The following is a 19610-nucleotide window of genomic DNA, read 5'->3' on the forward strand; positions in this document are numbered from 1 at the left end:
CCACATGCACATCTCCCGCATTTTAAGTGGGCGCGTCCAAATCCTGCTTCTAGTCCATATGTTGGATTTTAAAAGGAGCGCATGCTGACACTATTCCCAGTTTTACTGGTTCATCCCCAGTTCACCCATTTAAGAAAGAGGTCCTTCAACCCCCGTACTTTAATAGCCTTCACTCCCCCCAATTAGTCCCAACCTTTAAAACCCTGCGGATCTGTCTAGTTTTCTTTATTTTATAACTTACACCTCCTTCATAGCAGAAGTAAGCTTATGAGGCAGGGGTTCTGGGTGCGTGCCCAGGTACGCAAGTATTTCTGATTCATGCCCATGCCCACACCTCACCCTTTTTGAAAACTTTGGAGATGTGAGTGCTCCAGGAGGCTTTTAAAATCTATTTGGAATGCATGAGCCTGATTTATTCGCAAATCCCCTAATTAATGCATGTGCCAGGTTTTTAAAATTCACCTTTTTTTGTTCAGTGGACTTTAAATGATTTGCCAAGTCAGGCTAAAAATAAAACTATTTGCAAAGAAATTAATCACTGAACATATCAAGAAAATTAAGCTGAACCCTCACCTAGTTATAGCATCCATTTCTAAACCTGGTTCTTTTTGTTGTAGCCCCTATGCAAACTTGTGATAGTTTCTAATATACTATACCTGTGTGATGTCCAATTTTAGAAAATAGCATTTTAGAAATTTTTGCATAATTGAAATAGCTAATTTGTCAAGTATGGGCTAGAGTAGTAGTTCTCAACCTGGTCCTGTGACCACCCAGCCAGTCAGGTTTTCAGAATATCCACAATGAATGTGCATGAGATACAGTAGAGGCAGTGTATGCAAATATGTCATGCATATTCACTGTGAATATAATGAAAACTAAACTGGCCAACTTCTCCTTAAGGACTGAGTTGAGGATACATCCTCTAACAGTAGTCCCCATATCTGTGCTCCCATACCACATAGCTGGTCTACTTTTCAGGATGTCCACAATGAATATGCATGACTTATGTGTATACACTGGAGAAAGTGCAAATATATGCACAATAAATATGTATGAGCTAACTTGGTGATGTCTACCATTACAACAATATGAAAAGCAATTTATTTTTTATAAAATAGTCTTCAGCCTTTCGTCTGCTATGCAAAGGTATAGTCACATAAATACTCTCTTATGATGATCTTTCTCATGAGCAAAATTATGTCAATCAGATATCTCTCCCTTTTTTGGAATAAATGCAACTAACTGCAAAAACACCATGTGAAGGATTCATTTAATCAATGTCTTCTCCAACACTCATGAAAATGAAACATCATCCTTGAAAACAATGAGAGAGAGAAAGTGTCTTTGAATACTTTGCCACCAATGCTCACAAAAGGTCCAGACATTGATTGGCGTGACTTGCTTTGGGGGACCTGTAAAATATGACTGACAGTTATTGGCTGTTGGAAGAATTTTAAAGGATTTAATAGAAAAGTTTAATCAATCACACTCCACATGTAAGGATCACATATTCAATGAATTTCCAGCCAGGAGAGGGAGACTAATAATCATTCATAAAAGTATTTCAATTTTGGCATTTAAACAAACGGTGCTACCATATTGAGTTTAAAAATCTATTTCTGCTCCAATCTAACTAGATATTGATCAAGGTAACCCTCTCAAGGGGAATGTTTTAATATTTTCAAAATGTCCCATCATAGCAAAAATCCATGCATTAAGGATGCAACATTTATATTCTATCATCCAAGTTTGAAATTTCTTCTGGGTTTTACTGATGTATAATTATGAACACGGTTACTCAATGACATAAATATGTCATATCACAATTGCTGGAAAATCTTAAGACATTAGGTGCCTGGTCAGCAAATTGCATGATTGAACCAGAAAATATGAAACCATTTCTTTCCATTGCACTATTTATGGTGACTGCACTGTTTCCCAACCAGTGTGCCATGAGTGGGAAATACTACAGTACTACACCTACAAATAGTGCAGTGCAAACAAATGGTTTTGTTCCTTGCAGACCTGATTGGGTATGCCAAGGATTAGTCACCAATGCCTGATGCTCAGATCCAAGCCAACAAATGGGCTCTGCTATCAGCACTTCACAGCAACAAGAGTCACCATTGAGCACTGGCGATGCAACCAAAAAGATTGGCTGACTGGTAATTTAGCTGACAAGGATGATAACTAGTTCTATGATGCAAGAATTTAAGTTGCAGATCAGCTGAGATGATACTTCATTTTGATCAGCCGGATTATCCCTTGCATTATATAAAAAGACTTACGGTACTTTTTATTTACCCAGCCAGTTTGAAGTTCAACAGTAACCGATTTGAGTTTTACCTTTCTTGGCACAGGTTTGTACATGTCGCCAGATCATTTTACAGTGTTGGTTGGTGCTATTCACACATAGTGTTTCAGTATTCTCCAATTTTTGCATTTAAATATGGGAATAGTATCTTTGATTATTTAGTATATTCTTATGCTCCATCCAGTTCTACACCTACAGATAAATGGTATGGAAGTGAATGGTTTTCTTCTTTGCACTCGTTGCTCTATTTATCCACAGGCAATCACTGGTTCACTAATGCAGTTTGCTGACTAGGAACCTACTGTCTTAAGATTTTCCAGCAATTTGAATATGACTTAATTGTTTGTCAGTGAGTGCCCATACTCTTTATTATACATCAGTAAAACCCAAAGGAAATTCTGGACTCTAATGGTAGAACTGAAGCTGCATTTTTAATGCACATATTTTAGCTCTAATGCTTGCATACTGAGTTGAGCAAGGACATATGAACAAGTAGATAGGATGGGGATTTTTGGATTTTTTAACGCTTTCTCCTTGAGGGGTGACCTTGATCAACGTCTAGTTAGATTGGAGCAGAAATGGATTTGTAAACTCATGATAGTAGCGCCCTTTAGTTTAAATGCTGAAAGTGAATAGTCTTTGTTCATGTGAAATATTGCTATAAATAATTACTTTCCCTTTTCTGCTTGGATATTCATTGAGCACGTGATCCTAACACTTGGGGTGTGATTGGTTAACAATTTTCTATTCATGTCTTTTAAATTCTCACAACAGCAGGTGCCCTTAAGCAGGTTGCACCTAAACATCGATGTTGGGACTTTTTTTGTGAACCTCTGTTTGATACCAATGACTTATAAAATTGAGAGATAAGTATTCAAAGACACTCTGTCAAAGTTTTCAAGAATGATGTTTAGTTTTCACAAGTGTGGGAGAGGACATTGATTAAATGTCTTCACACAGGGGTAGATTTTATAAATCTGTGCCCGTGCGTACTTTTGTTCGCTCACCAGGTGCAAACAAGAGTACGCAGGATTTTAATAGATACGCGCGTATCCATTAAAATCCGAGGTTGGTGCACGCAAGGCTGCCCAAAATCGGCAGCTGCACGCGCTGAGCCACGCAGCCTGCCTCGGACGGAACTTTCCTTCCACCTCCCCTCCCTAACCCACCCCCCCAGCCTTTGTTGTACAAGTTACGCCCAAAGCAGGCGTAACTTGCGCGGTCCGGCCACCGGCGTGCGATTTCCAGGCCCAGGAGCTGTTTCGGAGGCCTCGGCCATGCCCCCGAAACGCCCCCGGGCCGTGGCCCCGCCCCCAAATGACGCATTGCAGCGACACTCCCCCCCCCAGGAAAGCCCCGAGACTTACGTGCGTCACCGAGCCTACTCAACTTAGGCTCGGCGCATGCAGGGGGTACATTGGCCAGGTTTTCGGGGGTACGCGCGTACCCCTTTGAAAATCTGGCCCAGTTTATTAAATTAACTTGAAAAAGAACATCATTGAGTATTTTTGTGAATATTCTGTTGTACAGCAAGAGAAAACTTTTGAAGACTTATAAAAAAAAAAATTGCTTTGATTGCATCACTGTTGCAATATCACCATGATATTAAGTCGGATGAACCACAGATAAGCAGTATTTTCTGCTTTTCAGTAAACTTTTGGGGCTCCTCAAGACTTAATGCCAGCTCTAGGGCTGGTGTTAATTTTTGAGGGTAAAAATGTGCATGTTGGGCACACATTTATTTTTTACATAAGGGGCTTCTAGCTAATAGCCTCATCAATATGGCATTTACATGTGAAGAGCTCTATTAGCTATGCGCTGGTTTGGATGCGCTAATTCCCTTATTGCTAGCCTGAGCGCATAGTATTGCATCAGCCTGAAGGTTATTAAAGAGAATGCTGCACAGAACCTTTACTGTATAGACACTGTCATCAATGCAAAATAATATTTTTGTTTTATTGTTTAATGTGTCTTTAGATTGATAACATTAAACAATACAAGAATAATTTGGGAATAAGGATCCATTTGATAATCACGTTGACTTAATTTATGTGTCTTAAATGTGAGCGAGACCTTACCTAATCCAATGCACTACATTACAAATGACAACTATATATCCAGTATTAGATATATACTAGTAGTGAACCGTCACACGATTGTTACATTGAAGTATAATTTTGGATTTTCTTAACTGTGATGACAGCTTTTTCCCCCAAGCTCTTCTGGTAGTGAAATCATATCAGTGTAGCAAAATGTAAAGCTCCCTTTCTTTTTACAGGCAGGGTATTTGCTAACACCGAAGACACAGTTTGTCTGCTAGGAATGCGCAGACGTAACCTCCTCTTTCAACCTGTGACACAGCTGAAGGATGAGACAGATTTTGTGTAAGTAAACAAATGCTATTGTCTCACACTACTATAGCAAGTGTCAATTCCCACTCAGGCATAAACTCAGTATAGCTATTGACACAAGGATGCTGTGTATTCTTTTTAATAAAAAACTTTGCCAAAAAGTGAGCAGACACAATTACATCACTACAATGAACTCACAAAAACTCAATAATTGAAAAACCAAAACAATTCTTGAATTCTTATTAGTTTCCAAATAGGACCAAAAATATCTCAAAAAAATGTTTTAATGGGGAAGGTGGTAGTTTCATATTGTATGTATAGGTACCATCCCGGTTACCATCAAAACTTGTAATCATTAACTGACCATTATCCTCCAAAGAATTTTTTATGTGTAGTTAAACTCCAAAACCTCTTATGAAGTACAAAATAAGACTGTGACAAAATCAAAACTAAATTAATTCAAAATGGATACTCCAACAGCACGGTGAAAAACGTAATGTTTTTCAACTGCATTTAGTAGATTGTATCCTAAAACACATATAACAATGCTTCAAATGTTTCAATGACAGTTTCTTATTTTCAAATTTCTTCTCTTTCAAAGTAATTTAAGTACTTAGCTGCACATGAGCGGATATATCCCAAAGATTCCTGTGCAGATCTTATCCAGTCGTTTGGTAGCAATTATTTCTCCCCAACATGGCCAGGTTTCAGATATTCATCCTTTATCAGGGTTACAGCTCACCCAAAACCACAGAAAACTGTTTGATTCTTATATATTTTTTACCTAATACATTTTTTTGTGAAATCAATTTATCCAATCATGGACTCTTGGCGCAACGTGTTCAGCTACACTACTGACCAAATAGCAGATATTAAAACACAGATGTCTTTATTTTCAGATTCGCAACCTCTAGATGGATCACACCAGTGGGATGATTTTCTGAGATTAAATAAAAAAATGATGAAGTCCGACTTACATGGGTTACCCTTATTGAATACATCAAACAGAAAATTATACCAAGGGGATTGAGAGTGCAGAAAGCACTATTTTCTGATGGTAATGAATTTGTTAACACATGGATAGCAATATTGAACAAGTGTTCATTAGATCGTATGCTATTGATTGTTAATAGAGTGAACACATTTTCAGATGAGATTGGCACTCAGATAGAGGAAACTGAAATGTCTCTTAAAAAAAACATCTGATTTTGATAATAAATTAATGGAGTTTAAGAATACACTTGAGCAATTTCGTAATGGTATTAAGGAAGTAAAGATAAAAAAGTTTAAGCAGGACCAAGCCGATTACACCAATAACAAAGTATATACATGGATGGACAATAAATCTTCTGAAAAAGAGTACTAAAAAGGTATGTTTTGCATTTTCTTCGGGAGATAACTCGAGTGGTTCAGATGAACAAGAGGAGATGGAGTCAGTTTCACATTCTGAATCTCATCCTGGAAGGGATTTTTTTCAAGAGGCAGGGGGACAACAACAACCGCGAAGAGAACCCCAGAAAAAGGGTCGGTACAAACCAGCTCCTGAATTTCAAACAAATCAAAGTACACGTTATCACGCTTACAAGAGTCAACATCAGTAGTTAATCTCTCTTCTATGACGTTAAGTCGTCTACAAGAGAATGTGCTTGACAACGGTTTATTGTTTGATCCAACGAATTTTCATAATCCTTTTGAGAGTAGGATCTCAGTACATCGATTTATTTGTAAATTAAATCTGAGGTTATATTTGAGACAGCCCAAATGTGCAGGACCAATCAATTGTGAAAGTTAGATCTAAATGGAATCCTCCCGGGCCACTTGATCCCCATGTTCTTACTTTTCAGACTTTGGTCTTGAAAGATATTGAAAATTTTGAAAATTCTAGACAAAAGGTTTTTCACAATTTATCTACAGATCAACGTGAAGCTTTGTGTTATCTGCTTGTGATGAAATTGTAATTAAACCTGCAGACAAGAGGGGGGGTGGCTATTGTCCTGCAAGATCGGAGGAAGTATGAATGTAAGCTTATGGAGCATTTGAATACCACTTTTTATAGTAGAATACATGGTGATCCCACTGACGATTTACACAATCAAATTGAAAATAGTTAACAAATCTAATTTTTTGACAAGTAATGAAGAGTTTCTTGGTGGTTAAATATCCAAAGAAGCCTGTTATCTATGGCTTACCAAAAATTCATAAAAATTCACAGGATCCTCCTATCTGGCCCATTGTTTCCCTAAAGGGATCTGTTTTGGAACCACCAGCTATTTTTGTTGACATTTTCTTACAACCATTGGTAAAGAAGAAATCCTCTTACTTGAAGCATACCATCCATTTTTTGAACAATTTGTCTGAGGTATCAGTTGAGCATGAAGTGATATGATTGGCAACTCTGGACATTCAGTCCCTCTACACGTATATTCCTCAACAATCATCTTGTGAGATTACTTTGGAAGCTCTTATGAAACATGAAGGTCCTTCCAGGATTCCAGTGGATGTTCTAGCTCAATTGACTACCTTGGTTTTGTTCAATAAATATTTTTGCTTTAAAAATGATTTTTTCATCAAGATCATGGGATCCCCTTGGGGTCATCTTTAGCTCCGTCTGTGGCTAATCTTTCCATTCAAATTTTGAAGAGAATTTTATATATACCTCACAATGGTGGCCTCATATTGTTTGTTAGTATAGGTATATCGATGACGTGTTCATTATCTGGAAATCATCAAAAGAAGCTTTTGAAGAATTTGTGGCTTGGATTAACACTAGATGAATACCTAAAATTCACTTATCAGATAGAAAAATCACTTATTATGTATTTGGATGTTCTAGTATCAGTATAGGAATGACATCTCGTTACCAAAGTCAATCAAAATGTGACAGATAGAAATAGTTTGTTACGATACCACAGCCATCATGCGGCTTCCTTTAAAAAGGGTTTGCCGGTTTCTCAATTTTTTCGCATTAAACGTATTTTCTCATCTAAAATTGAGTTTGAGAAACAAGCCAGGGTACTGATGGACAGATTTAAATCACGAGGTTATCCGATAAAGGTGATTAAACAAGCTTATAAGAGGGCATAATTCAGTGACCGAGAACAATTGTTAAAATACCAGATTAAAAAAAATCAGAATAATCTGGTTTGTATATTACAGCAAAGCACTGCTACCTCTGCTATCATGTCTTCGATGAAAAAACATTGGCATGTTCTTGCCTTACACGCAGTGTTTAATGAAATGCCACTATTTGCTACCACACGGGGCACTAACATCCGTGATAAAGTGGTGCGGTCTTCCCTCACTACTAGATCTGACAGCATTCAAACTCAATAAGTTGGCCATTACAAATGTAGGAAGTGCAGGAATTGACTGGCAAGATCCTATTACAGGTTTTAAAGTGAGGAGGAAATCCTTAACAAATTGTTTTTCTCAGCAAGTGATTTACATTTTAGTATGTCCTTGCCCCAAGGTATATGTCGGTTGGACTAAGAGAGTAGTGAGGTTGAGAATGATTGAACATCGCTCCAGGATTAACACCAAAACTTTAGCTGCTCCATTGGTTAATCATTGTGGGGAATTGAGACACAATTTTGAATAGTTGCAATGGACGATCATTGGGAACATTACTAAGTGTGCAGGAGATTTAACATCTTTTCTAAATTACAGAGAACAGTGGTGGATCTATAAGTTGAAAACGGAATCCCCAATAGGTTTAAATAAAAAATTGATTGGGCATCTTTGATATAATGTGCTGCTGCTTAAATTTAACCAGTTGAGTGCAGTGGTGTATGCTTAAGATCAATGATGTCGCTTTGGTCACATGGGTTGGCTCTTTAAAAATGGCTGCCGTGAATTATAACTGCTTACAAACGCTGTGAGAATGCTGGTGCATGGAAGAACATCTTGATAGTGGCATAGTTTTCTGTGGTTTTGGGTGAGCTGGACCCCTGACAAAGGATGAATATCCGAAACCTGGCCAATGTTGGGGAGAAAGAATTGCTACCAAACGATTGGATAAAATCTGCAGGAACCGGGGAGAAAGAATCGCTACCAAATGATTGGATAAGATCTGCAGGAATTTTGGGGATATATCCACTCATGTGCAGCTAAGTACTTAAATTACTTTGAAAGAGAAGAAATTTGAAATAAGAAATTGTCACTGAAACATTTGAAGCATTGTTAAGTGTTTTAGGACATAATCTACTAAATGCAGTTGAAAAACATTACATTTTTCGCCGTGCTGTTGGAGTATCCATTTTGAATTAACGATTTGGTTTTGATTTTTGTCACAGTCTTATTTTGTTCTTCATGATAAGAGGTTTTGGAGTTTTACACATAAAAAATTCTTTGGAGGATGTGGTCAGTTAATGATTACAAGTTTTGATGGTCCTTATATGCTTTAGAATGAAGGCCATTGATCATTTTAATAGCCATCCTCTGAACCTACTCGTTTTTATCCTTTTGAACATGCGGTCTCCAGAATTGTATACTGTATTCCTCACCAAGGACCTATACAGGGGCAGTATCACCTTTTTTTCTGCAGACTATACCTTTCGCACTCAAGCATCTTTCTGGCTTTTGTCATCATCGTATCCATTTGTTTGGCCACCATAAGATCCCACTCTTTTTTTCATGCTTAGAAGAGTTTCACTCCCTATACTGCTCCCTTTGATTTGCAGCTCAAATCCACGACTCTGCTTTTTCTTTAGTATTAAATCTTAGCTGCCAAGCTCTAGACCATTTTCATACCTTCCTGGCTATTATAGCTTTTAGTATTACTGCAAAAAGACAATCTTTTCCAGACAATCCTTTTACAATATTACTCACAAAAATGTTGAAAAAACTGGTCAAAAGACCAATCTCCATGGCACAAAGGCTAGTAACACCCCTCTTCTCAGAGTAAACTCTATTTACCATTCCCTTTGTTGCTTCCCACTCAACCAGTTTCTAACCTAGTGAGTTACTTTAGGGCCCAAACCAAGGGTGCTCGGTTATTTATAAATCGCTTTCGTGGAACTTTGTCAAAATTTTTGGGTTCTTGCCAGGTTCTTGTGGCCTGGATTGGCCACTGTTGGAAACAGGATGCTGGGCTTGATGGACCCTTGGTCTGACCCACTATGGCATGTTCTTATGGCCTTATTGAAATCCTAGTACACTGCCTCTAGCACTCTTCCCTGATCCTGTTCTCTGGTCACCCAATCAAAGAAATTGATCAGATTTGTCTGACAAGATCTATTTCTGGTAAATGCAAAGCTGCCTTGGATCTTGTAATCCATTGGATTCCAGAAACCGTACTCTCCTCTGCTTTAGCAGCAAGTCTATTAATTTGTTACCACAGAGATTAGGCTAACTGGCCTGTAGTTGCCAGCCTCCTCCTTTTCACAATTGTGACTAGGAATCATATCTGCCTATCTCCAGTCTTCCAGAACTACTCCTGACTATAAACAAAACATAGAAAAGGTCAGTCAGTGGAGCTGCTCGAACTTCTCTAAGTTCCCTTAAAACCCTCTGATGTATCCCATCCGGCCCCATCATCTTATTACTTTAACTTCTCACACGCACATGTTTCTGAAAATCAACTGCAGTTTACTTCACTTTGAATCCTGTTTGTGTTTGTTTTATGTGGCTTTTTCCTATGAGCCTCTCCATATTCCTCTCCTTCACCTGGGTCACACTCTGCCACTTTTGCACTTCCTCCTTTCACTAGCATATCTAAAAAAGCCACCTTTTTGTTTTTAAACCATTTTTTGCTGTTTTTTTCTTCAGTTTGCATCTTTGCATTCCTGCCTACTTTCCCAGCTGTGCTTAACTTCCCCAGTTAGTCACCTGTTTTCTGCCATTCTCTTGTAGTTTATGAACACTAACCTTTTTTTTTTCAGCTACTTCTTTAGATATCCAGAGTAGCCCCTTTCCCTTGTTCATTTATTTACTTTCCTAACAAAAAAGTTAGTTGCTCTTTATATATCCTTTTAGTTTTTCCCACTGCTCCTCTACTGCTCCTAGATTTTCCCATCCAGCTAACAACCTTTTGAGATTTTCCCCCATTTTAATAAAGTTAGTTTTCCTGATATTGAAGACCCTTTCCTTTGAAGGAGCTTGCATAGTCTGTGCTCTAATATTGAACCAAATCATCTGGTGATCACTGGATCCCAGACGATCATCCACCATGACAACTCTATTGGTAAGTACCAGGTCTAGTTTCACCCACTCCTGTGGAGGTTCTGCAGAGAATGGAGGATCTCCCTACTTCTAGAAGAGACCACAGTGGTGATATCCCATTCAATAGCACCTCCCTTTTTATAACAATTTCATCAATATGGTCTATTAAATATCTAATAATCACAAAGAGCACTGTTATAGGTCCTGAGGTCAAAATCCAACAGCAAAAGGTACCATCTAAAGCAATTCAATTCAAAATTGACTCTATGGAGACTTGTATATGTGTATAAAGATGTAAAGAGATATATTTATAGTAAAAGCCACATCTGCAAGCCTGACGTGTTCAAACAAGTTGAACCGTCTGGAATTACAAGTCTTTCTATGAGTATATGTGTTGATACAGTAGTCATGACAACTGAACATCATGACGCCACGACATTTCAGTTTGCGCGGACTATTTAATCTCTTTAACTTGCTGCAATCACTCTCTGTCCCGCTTTCAAGAAGAATAACCGTGAGACCCGGCGTCCGAAAGGAGGAGGTTGGTTCCGTGTAAATATGAAGCTAAGTAATTTAATTCTTTTCCCGTAGCAGATGTTGATTGTTGGTTTTTCCCTGTTTTGAAGGTGATTTACCCCTGATGAAGCTGCGATAGTGCAGCAAAACACCGGCCACTGTCGGGCTAAGAGTGAATTCTTTCACAGTCGGGACATTGTTTACAGATTCAATAACCTGTTTTTTTTATGTGATTTAATGAAAAAAAAAAGCTGAATATACTATTTCTTCATCAGGCTTCACAGCCGGTAAGAGTCGCAAATGAAGAGAAGACCGGACAGTTCAACTTCTTTGAACACGTTGTCAGGCTTACAGATGCAGCTTTTACTATAAATATCTCTTTACATCCTTATACACATATACAAGTCCCCACAGAGTCAATTTTGAATTGAATTGTTTTAGATGGTACCTTTTGCTGGTGGCTATTAAATATCTAACCATTTCTTCTATTTGAAATGGATGACTGTTACATCAATATACGTAAATGCTGCAGGCCCTCTTTCCACAATGTCTCCTTCTTACTGTGTAAGCCCTGCAATTCTGTTGCTTTTAACATCTTTTATATATATATATATATATCAACACTCTTCCACCTGTGGAAACTTAGGTCTTTTTATGTTCCTAGGTAGATTGTCATCAGAGCAGACCACAGGTAGAGACTGTGCGGTAGATCCTAAGAGAATCATGAAAGAAAGTTCTAGTTGATAAGAAGTTGAAATTTCTGAAACTGCTCAAGGCTGCACTTTTCAGAAGTAGGCCTAAAAAAATAGGGTAAAGGAAAGCATTGTGCCACAGTAGTATAAAAAGGTGCTTACTTCTGATATTTAGCATTGCAAAGAACAGATGAGTTGGTATTATTCATTAAAACATGATAAATTGCTGCAATAAAAATGTATTTATTTAGATTTATATTCCACTTTTTGCACTTTTTTCAGTGCTTCAAAGTGGATTACATTCAAGTACTGTAGGTACTTCCCTATCCCCAGAGGGCTTACAATCTAAGGGGTAGATTTTACAAATCTACGCACGTGGGATTTTATAAGATACGCGCGTAGCCGCGTGTATCTTATAAAATCCGGGGTCGGCGCACGCAAGGGGGTGCACATTTGTGGAACCTGTGCATGCCGAGCCCGGCGCTCGCTGCCTGTTCCCTCCGAGGCCACTACGATTTCGGAGCAGCCTCGGAGGGAACTTTCCTTCCGCCTCCCCTTCTCCTCCCTTCCCCTACCTAACCCACCCCGCCAGCCCTATCTACCCCCCCCACCTTTTTGGCAGATTTACGCCTGCCAGAGGCAGACTTAAATCTGTGCACACCAGTGGGCTGCTGGCACACCATCACCCGACCCAGGGGCTGGTCCGGAGGCCTCGAGCACACCCCCGGGCTGGCATCACGCCCCCAACACGCCTCCCACCCCGCCCCCGAAATTCACACCGCCCACCTGACACACCCCTGGCACGCCCCCTTTGCAAAGCCCCGGGACTTACGCACGTCCCAGGGCTTGTGCGGGCCGCCGAGCCTATGCAAAATAGGCTCGGCGCGCGCAAGGGGCTTTTTTTTAAGGGTTACGCGCATAACTTATGCACGTAACCCTTTTAAAATCCGGCCCTAAGTTTGTACCTGAGGAAATGCGGAAATAAACGGTGATTGGTTAAATTTAAATAAAATGCTAGGATAAGAGAATCACATTAAGACTGTGAAGGAAGTAATGCTTAGTTACTGTTTTAATTAGAACTGCTAAGAACAAAGATCCTACAGAAACCTGTCCCAAAACAAAATCTCAAAAATCAAATAAGGAACAGAAGAATCATATGTAATACATGGCAGAAAGTTATTTAATAATATATAAGGTGTAGCAACCAAGAAGAATGAGATCGATGTATTGGCAAAATACTTTATTCTCACAGTATATGGGCCCAATACACTGATCTCATTCTTCTTGGTCACTACACAGCTATATTGGATCGGCTTCAGTTTTGTTTTTTGAGACCATAATATATAAGGTGTCAGCAAGCTGGGAACAAGTATAAGACCACCTATAAGGTGGTAGGCCTGACCTCTCAATCATTCACCCAAAGAGAATAGTATTCAAAGTCTAATAAATGTTTTTAAGTACTTTTCTTAATGCAATTAAAATGAACCTATAGATATAATGCTCAGAGAAAGTGCAGTTGCTTACCTGTAACAGGTGTGCTCCTAGGACAGCAGGCTATTAGTCCTCAATTGCGGGTGGCAGTATCAGATGGAGCCCAGCACGGAAAACATCTGGCAAAGTTTCTAGGAACTTTGACCTGCCCCCTCGGCATGCCAGTATATATGCACGTGGTTCCCCACCCCCTTTCAGTTTTATAACAGAGATTAAAAGATATGAGCAAAAAATAAAACACAAGAGAACCCAATTCTGTGGGGAGGAGGGCTGGATTCCTGAGGACTAACATCTTGCTGTCCTAGGAGAACACCTGTTACAGGTGAGCAACTGCGCTTTCTCCTAGGATAAGCAGGATGGTAGTCCTCACAAGTGGGTGAATAACAAGCTTCAGGCTGTCTCCGTGAATAGGAGAGACCAGCAGATGCCGAACAAGTTGCAACAGGCACAACACAATTGCGGCTCTGCTGGTTGGTAGGAGACTGCCTGGCATGACTAGGCTGGAAGAGTTGGGTTCAGGTATGGAGAAGATTGTGCAGGACGGATTGACCAAATGCATTGTCCAAGCAGTAGTGAGCCGCAAATGTGTGAAGAGAGCTTTATGTTGCGGCCCGACAAATTTCGAGGACGGGAAATGCTCGCAGATGAGCCACACTCACCATGGCCCACCTGAGCAGAGCAGAAGGCGATACAATCTTCTAGTCAGTTTGACAAGGTCTGCTTACCCACTACCATGCCCAGTGTATTGGGATCAAAGGACACAAAGAGCTGAGTGGACAGTCTGTGCCCGGTTGTGTGTTCTAAGTAGAAAGCCAAGGCCCTCTTGCAGTCCAGAGGATGAAGGGCCCATTCCCCTGGCTGGGAATGAGGCCTGGGAAAGAAGGTGGGCAGAACAATGGACTGATTGATTTGGAAATCAGTCACTACTTTAGGCAGGAACTTCGCGTGCGTACGCAACATCACATGATCATGGAAAAGCTGTGTGTATGGCAGGTATGTGACAAAGGCCTGAATCTCATTGACTCTATGAGCTGAAGTAATCACCACTAGGAAAATGACTTTCCAGGTAAGGAACTTCGGATTGCAGGAATGCAGCAGCTCAAAGGGAGGATGCATGAGCCGTGCTAGGACAACATTAAGGTCCCAGGACACAGTAAGAGGGCTTCAACTGAAGTGATCCCCTCATAAAACAACCCACCAAGGGCTGTGCTGATGTTGGTGTGTCAGCAATGCCTTGATAATATGCACCAACCGCACTGAGATGGACTCTGACTGAGCTGGTTTGGAGCCCAGACTCTGAAAGGTGCCACAAGTAGTCCAACAATTTGGGAAGGGGGCTTGTGAATGGATCCAGTGCATGTCCTACACACCAGATGGAGAATAGTCTCCAATTTAAACTGTAGGACTTCCTGGTGGAAGGCTTCCTAGAGGCCACCAGGACCTGGGAGACACTGGCTGAAATGTTCAGGGGATGGAGAATTAGGCTCTCAACATCCAAGCCATAAGGGCCAGCACCTGGAAGTTCGGGTAGCACAGGGCACCCTAGTTCTGAATTATCAGATCGGGCACAGTCCCCAGCCAAGTGAGGTCCCTGATAGTCAGATCCCGAAGGAGAGGAAACCAGACCTGTCAGGGGCCAATAAGGCACCACGAGGATCATGGTCCCTCCATCCTGTTGAAGCTTCAGCAGGGTCTTCAAGAGGAGCGGGAGAAGAGGTTATGCGACAGCAGACCCTTCCCCCCAATGAAGGGAGACTGCATCGCAGGCCAGATGTCTGCGATGCAGTCAGGGAGCAGAAGCTGCTCACCTTGTGGTTGTACAGGGAGGTGAACAGATCCACATCTGGGATACCCCATTGATGGAATATTCTGGCTGCCACCCCCAGATTGAGGGACCACTAGTGTGTTTTGAAAGGAGAGGCTCAGCCGGTCCACTAGCACATTTAGCATCCCAGGCAGATATGTTGCCCAGAGTGACATCCCCTGTGACAAGCTTAGGACCACACCTACACCGCCTCACAACAGAGAAACGACCCCATACCTCCCTATTTGTTGATATACCACATTGTTACCTGGTTGTCGGTCCTGATCAGGACTTCCTTGTGGGACAGCTATATCCCTGAACGCCCACAGAGCGTAGCAAATTGCCTGAAGCTCCGGGACGTTTATTTGGCAGCGGGCTTCACAGGCAGTCCAGAGATCCTGAGTGTGGAGGCTATCCACATGGGCTCCACAGCCCTGAGGAGACGCATCGGGTGTAAGTAGCACTTGAGGCGGTGCCACCTGGAAGGGAATTCCCTGCTGCAGATTGGAGATGTCCTCCTACCAGGCCAGGGAGGTCCTCAAAGGCTCCATGACCATGAGAGAAGTCTCGAGGGCCTAGGAGGCCTGTTGCCACTGCGCCCTGTGCATGTGTAAGGAGGCGAGAGGGGTAACATGGACTGAGACCACTCTGTGGCCTAACAAGCAGAGTAGAAGGTGGGCAGTCACATTCTGACCGCTGAGCACAAAGGTTGCCAGAAAGATGAGAGCAAGAGCCCAGCCGTGAGGCAAAAACGCTTTGGCCCTCACCGTGTCCAGCCTGGCCCCTATAAAGTCCAGCTGAGGCGGGCAGAGTTGAGACTTGGGGTAGTTGATCAAGAACCCAAAAGATTGCAGCATTTGCACTGTGAGAGCCAGAGCACTCAGGGTCCCTGGGTGGGAGTCACTCTTGATCAACTAGTCATCTAGGTGTGGAAAGATGTGTACTGCACAAAGTCGGAGGTACGCCACCAACACCACTAGACATTTGGTGAAGATACGATGAGCTGAAGCCAGCCCAAAAAGCAACACCTTGTACTGATAGTGAGCCTTCCCCACCACGAAATGGAGGTATTTCCTGTGACTAGGGAAGATTGTTATGTGAGAGTAAGTCTCCTTGAGATCGAGAGAGCAGAGCCAGTCTTCTCGCCTGTAGAGGTATCAGTGTACCCAGAGTGACCATCTTGAACTTTTCTTTTAAGAGCAACCTGTTTAACACCCTGAGGTTGAGAATGAGGCACAAGCCCCCACTTTTTTTCAGTATAAGAAAATACCTCAGATAGAGCCCTTGGCCCTGCTGAAGGTGAGGGACAGCGCTACTGCCCCTGCTGCGAGAAGGGCGGAAAGTTCTGACCAAAGTATAGCCTTCTGGGCGGATGAACCCCATGACGGACATGGGGACGAGATCTCTGGGAGCTGTTTAAGTTGAGGTGGTACCCCTGGCAGACTATAGCAAGGACCCATCAGTCCAAAGTAATTTCCTCCCAGTGATGGGAGAAGCAGAGAAGCCTGCCCTCTACTGGGGGATCTGGCATCAGGGGTATACTCGGCTGACTTGTGCTTCCTCGCTGCCAGTCAAAACCCTGTAGCTGGGGTGCTGGTTGAGGCCTGGATGCTCGCTGCTTGACTGCATACAAGCTCTGGCCAGAGAATAATATTTTCTCTGCCTACTTCCTGGAACTGGGTCTGGAAGATTTCCTGGCAGATGAAGGAGCGGAGACGCTAGCGAAGAGCTGCTGAAGGGTGTCATGGTGGTCCTTCAGTTGGGCCACCGTATCCCGAAGCTCATCCCCAAAGAGGTTGTCACCTGTGCAGGGTAGTGCACCTCCGAACAGAAAGTCAGAGGTCCTAAGCCAAGCCATCCTATGGGCACAAAAGCCACCAGCTGCTACACAAGCCGCAGTTTCAGAGACATCGTAGGTGGACCGTACCTCGTGTTTACCAGCCTCCAAACCTTGCAGGACAATAGCCGAAAGCACCTCCTGCTGCAGCTACTGCAGGGTATCAGTGAGATCCTGGACCCACTTCCACAGATGTACTGAGTCATGTACAACTAGTAGGTGGCAATATGGGCGATGAGCATTGTGCCCCGGAAGACTTTGCAGCTCATGGCATTGAGCTTCCTGTGCTCGTGCAAAGGAGGGGCCGAGGCGTGGGTATAAGAGCACCTGGCTTTTTTGAGGGTGGACTCCACAACCACTGAAGCCCAGTCTTGCTGCACTAAATAGGTGGCATCCGCCTTCCTATTGACGAGGGAGATGGAGATCAGGTCCTTCCACATCCAAAGGAGGAGGTCCTTGAAGATGTTGTGGATGGGAACCGCAAAGATCTCCTTAGAAGCATCCACAAACTGGAGTACCTCCAACAATTTATGTCATGCATCCTCCTCTGTAAGTAGTTGGAAGGGGATAGCCTCAGCCATGGCCTTGACAAAGCCCGCAAAGGACAGATCCTTCCTCTGGCGGGGAAGACTGAGTAGGCATCCAAGTATTCGGAGGAAGATTCCTTGGAATCGTCCCCCCAGGGGTCATAAGGCCCTTCCCTCCTCACTAGGGCTAACGTGACGTGGGCAAGGCCTGTGGTTGATATCAGCCCTGGGCTCCCAATGGCTTTGAGAGCACCGTGGGAATTGATGGTTCCCCTGGCTTCGAGGGGACTGGAGGCCGCAGAAGGCCAGAGGGACCCGGTAAGGGCTCAGGGAACAGAGGCCTCAGGATCATTTCATCGGCCGTGTCTTCCTCCTCAAAGGACTCTATAATAGGGATTGCTCCTTAGGGGGGCATCAGTGGCCACTGAGGAACCAAAGGTCCCTCGGCACAGGTTGCGTCAGTAGGGCTCTGGCACCGGCATAGGGACCTGTGGCGCAGGCAGGTTGATGCTACAAACAGCTCTGAGCATCGTGGTCTGCATGCTGTGGGTCCAACTCCTCTTGAAAATCCGGAGAAGCCAGGATAGAGGGAGGGGAACGAGGTATCACCGGCTCCTTGATCCTCTGAGGTGACATGGGGCTCGGCCCCGGTATCGGTGTGGACACCTTGGACTCCCAGGGATGGAGGAGGATAGGGCCTCCAATGGCCAGGATTGCTTCGGTGGCAGTGTGGCTGCTGCAGGCACTGCACTGGAACTGGAGCCATGTGCCGATGGTGACTGGTGGCAATGCTTGCAGGATCTCCCACGTTGCTCGGCCTGGTCTTTCCCCAGTGCTGAGGGGGAGGATCCTGTTCTCACAGGACAAGCAGGATGGTTGTCCTCACAAATGGGTGACATCGAGGATGGAGCCCACCACGGAAAACTTCTGTCAAAGTTTAAACAGAACTTTGACTGGCCCCTACTGGGCATGCCAGCAAGGCACTGACCCTGCAGCCAGCAGGGGTCTCCCTTCAGTCTTCTTTTTTCCGCGCAGCAGTTGCCACGCGGTGAAAGGAGCTCTCTAACCACGTTCCTGACAGGAATTTGGAAGTTAATTTCCTAAGAAAATTTGCCCCTCAGGGATCTCCCTTCGACAAATTTTTAGTCATCTTACGGAACCCGGTAAGTTTTTTGCCTTTTTCCATCGACTACCGTCGATTTTGGCCCTTGAGGCCTGTTGGCACTTACCGATCCCCAGCCTAAATTTTGGCTTCAGGCCATGGCAACGGGGTTCCGCCGTTGTCCGGATTGTACCCGGACTATGTCCATCACAGACCCCCACAGGGTTTGTGTAATGTGTTTGGGTAGTGATCATGATGTCCTGACTTGCACCAAATGTGCCTTAATGACACCCAAGGGTCGCAAAGCCAGGATGGAGAAGATGGGGCTCCTCTTCCATGCACCCACCCCAACGCCATCGATAGCATCGACGTCATCGGAACCGGCACCGAAGTTGTACCATCATCGTCAACCCTCCGGTGACCGTCCGCCATCGATCGCTTCTCGGCCGTCGACTCCCGTCCCTTCCCCGGATGGGCGAGGGGATCGGAAGGAAAAGCACCGCCATCGACGGCACAAGTCTCGGCCTGTCGAGGATCCACAGCCATCGACCTCTGCTCAAGCCGAGCCACCGACAAAGAAGCCGCGAACAGACCGGACACCCTCCACGTCTCGTTCGCCGGCATCGAGGAAACCCTCACCCTCCCGGGGTGCGGGGGCCGTGATCCCACCGGTTACGGTGGTCCCTCCGGCCCTGCCTCAGCCTCCCTCTCCCGTCGAGCCGGGTATGGTTACCCCTGGTCTCCGGGCAGAACTGGACCGGCTGGTCCAGGAGGCCATCGAGAAAGCGATGAAGAAATTGCAACCTCCATCGGCACC

The 19610-nt window shown here is 43.5% G+C and overlaps 1 protein-coding gene across 9 annotated transcripts in view; it reads left to right on the plus strand.

Annotated features, from left to right (window-relative positions):
* The window catches only part of PFKP (phosphofructokinase, platelet), a 295600-nt gene that overhangs the window by 269015 nt on the left and 6975 nt on the right, over positions 1-19610 (plus strand). For 7 of the 9 annotated variants that reach the window (XM_029588549.1, XM_029588552.1, XM_029588554.1 and 4 more), the window contains one exon: positions 4593-4698. In XM_029588549.1, coding sequence (XP_029444409.1) covers positions 4593-4698 — 106 coding nt within the window. Of the gene's footprint in view, positions 1-4592; positions 4699-5564; positions 5723-19610 lie in introns of all 9 variants that reach the window. The other 2 variants (XR_003854471.1, XR_003854472.1) reach the window with 1 other exon arrangement.

Source organism: Rhinatrema bivittatum, chromosome 2 (assembly GCF_901001135.1).
Source record: "Rhinatrema bivittatum chromosome 2, aRhiBiv1.1, whole genome shotgun sequence".
Classification (NCBI taxonomy): domain Eukaryota; kingdom Metazoa; phylum Chordata; class Amphibia; order Gymnophiona; family Rhinatrematidae; genus Rhinatrema; species Rhinatrema bivittatum.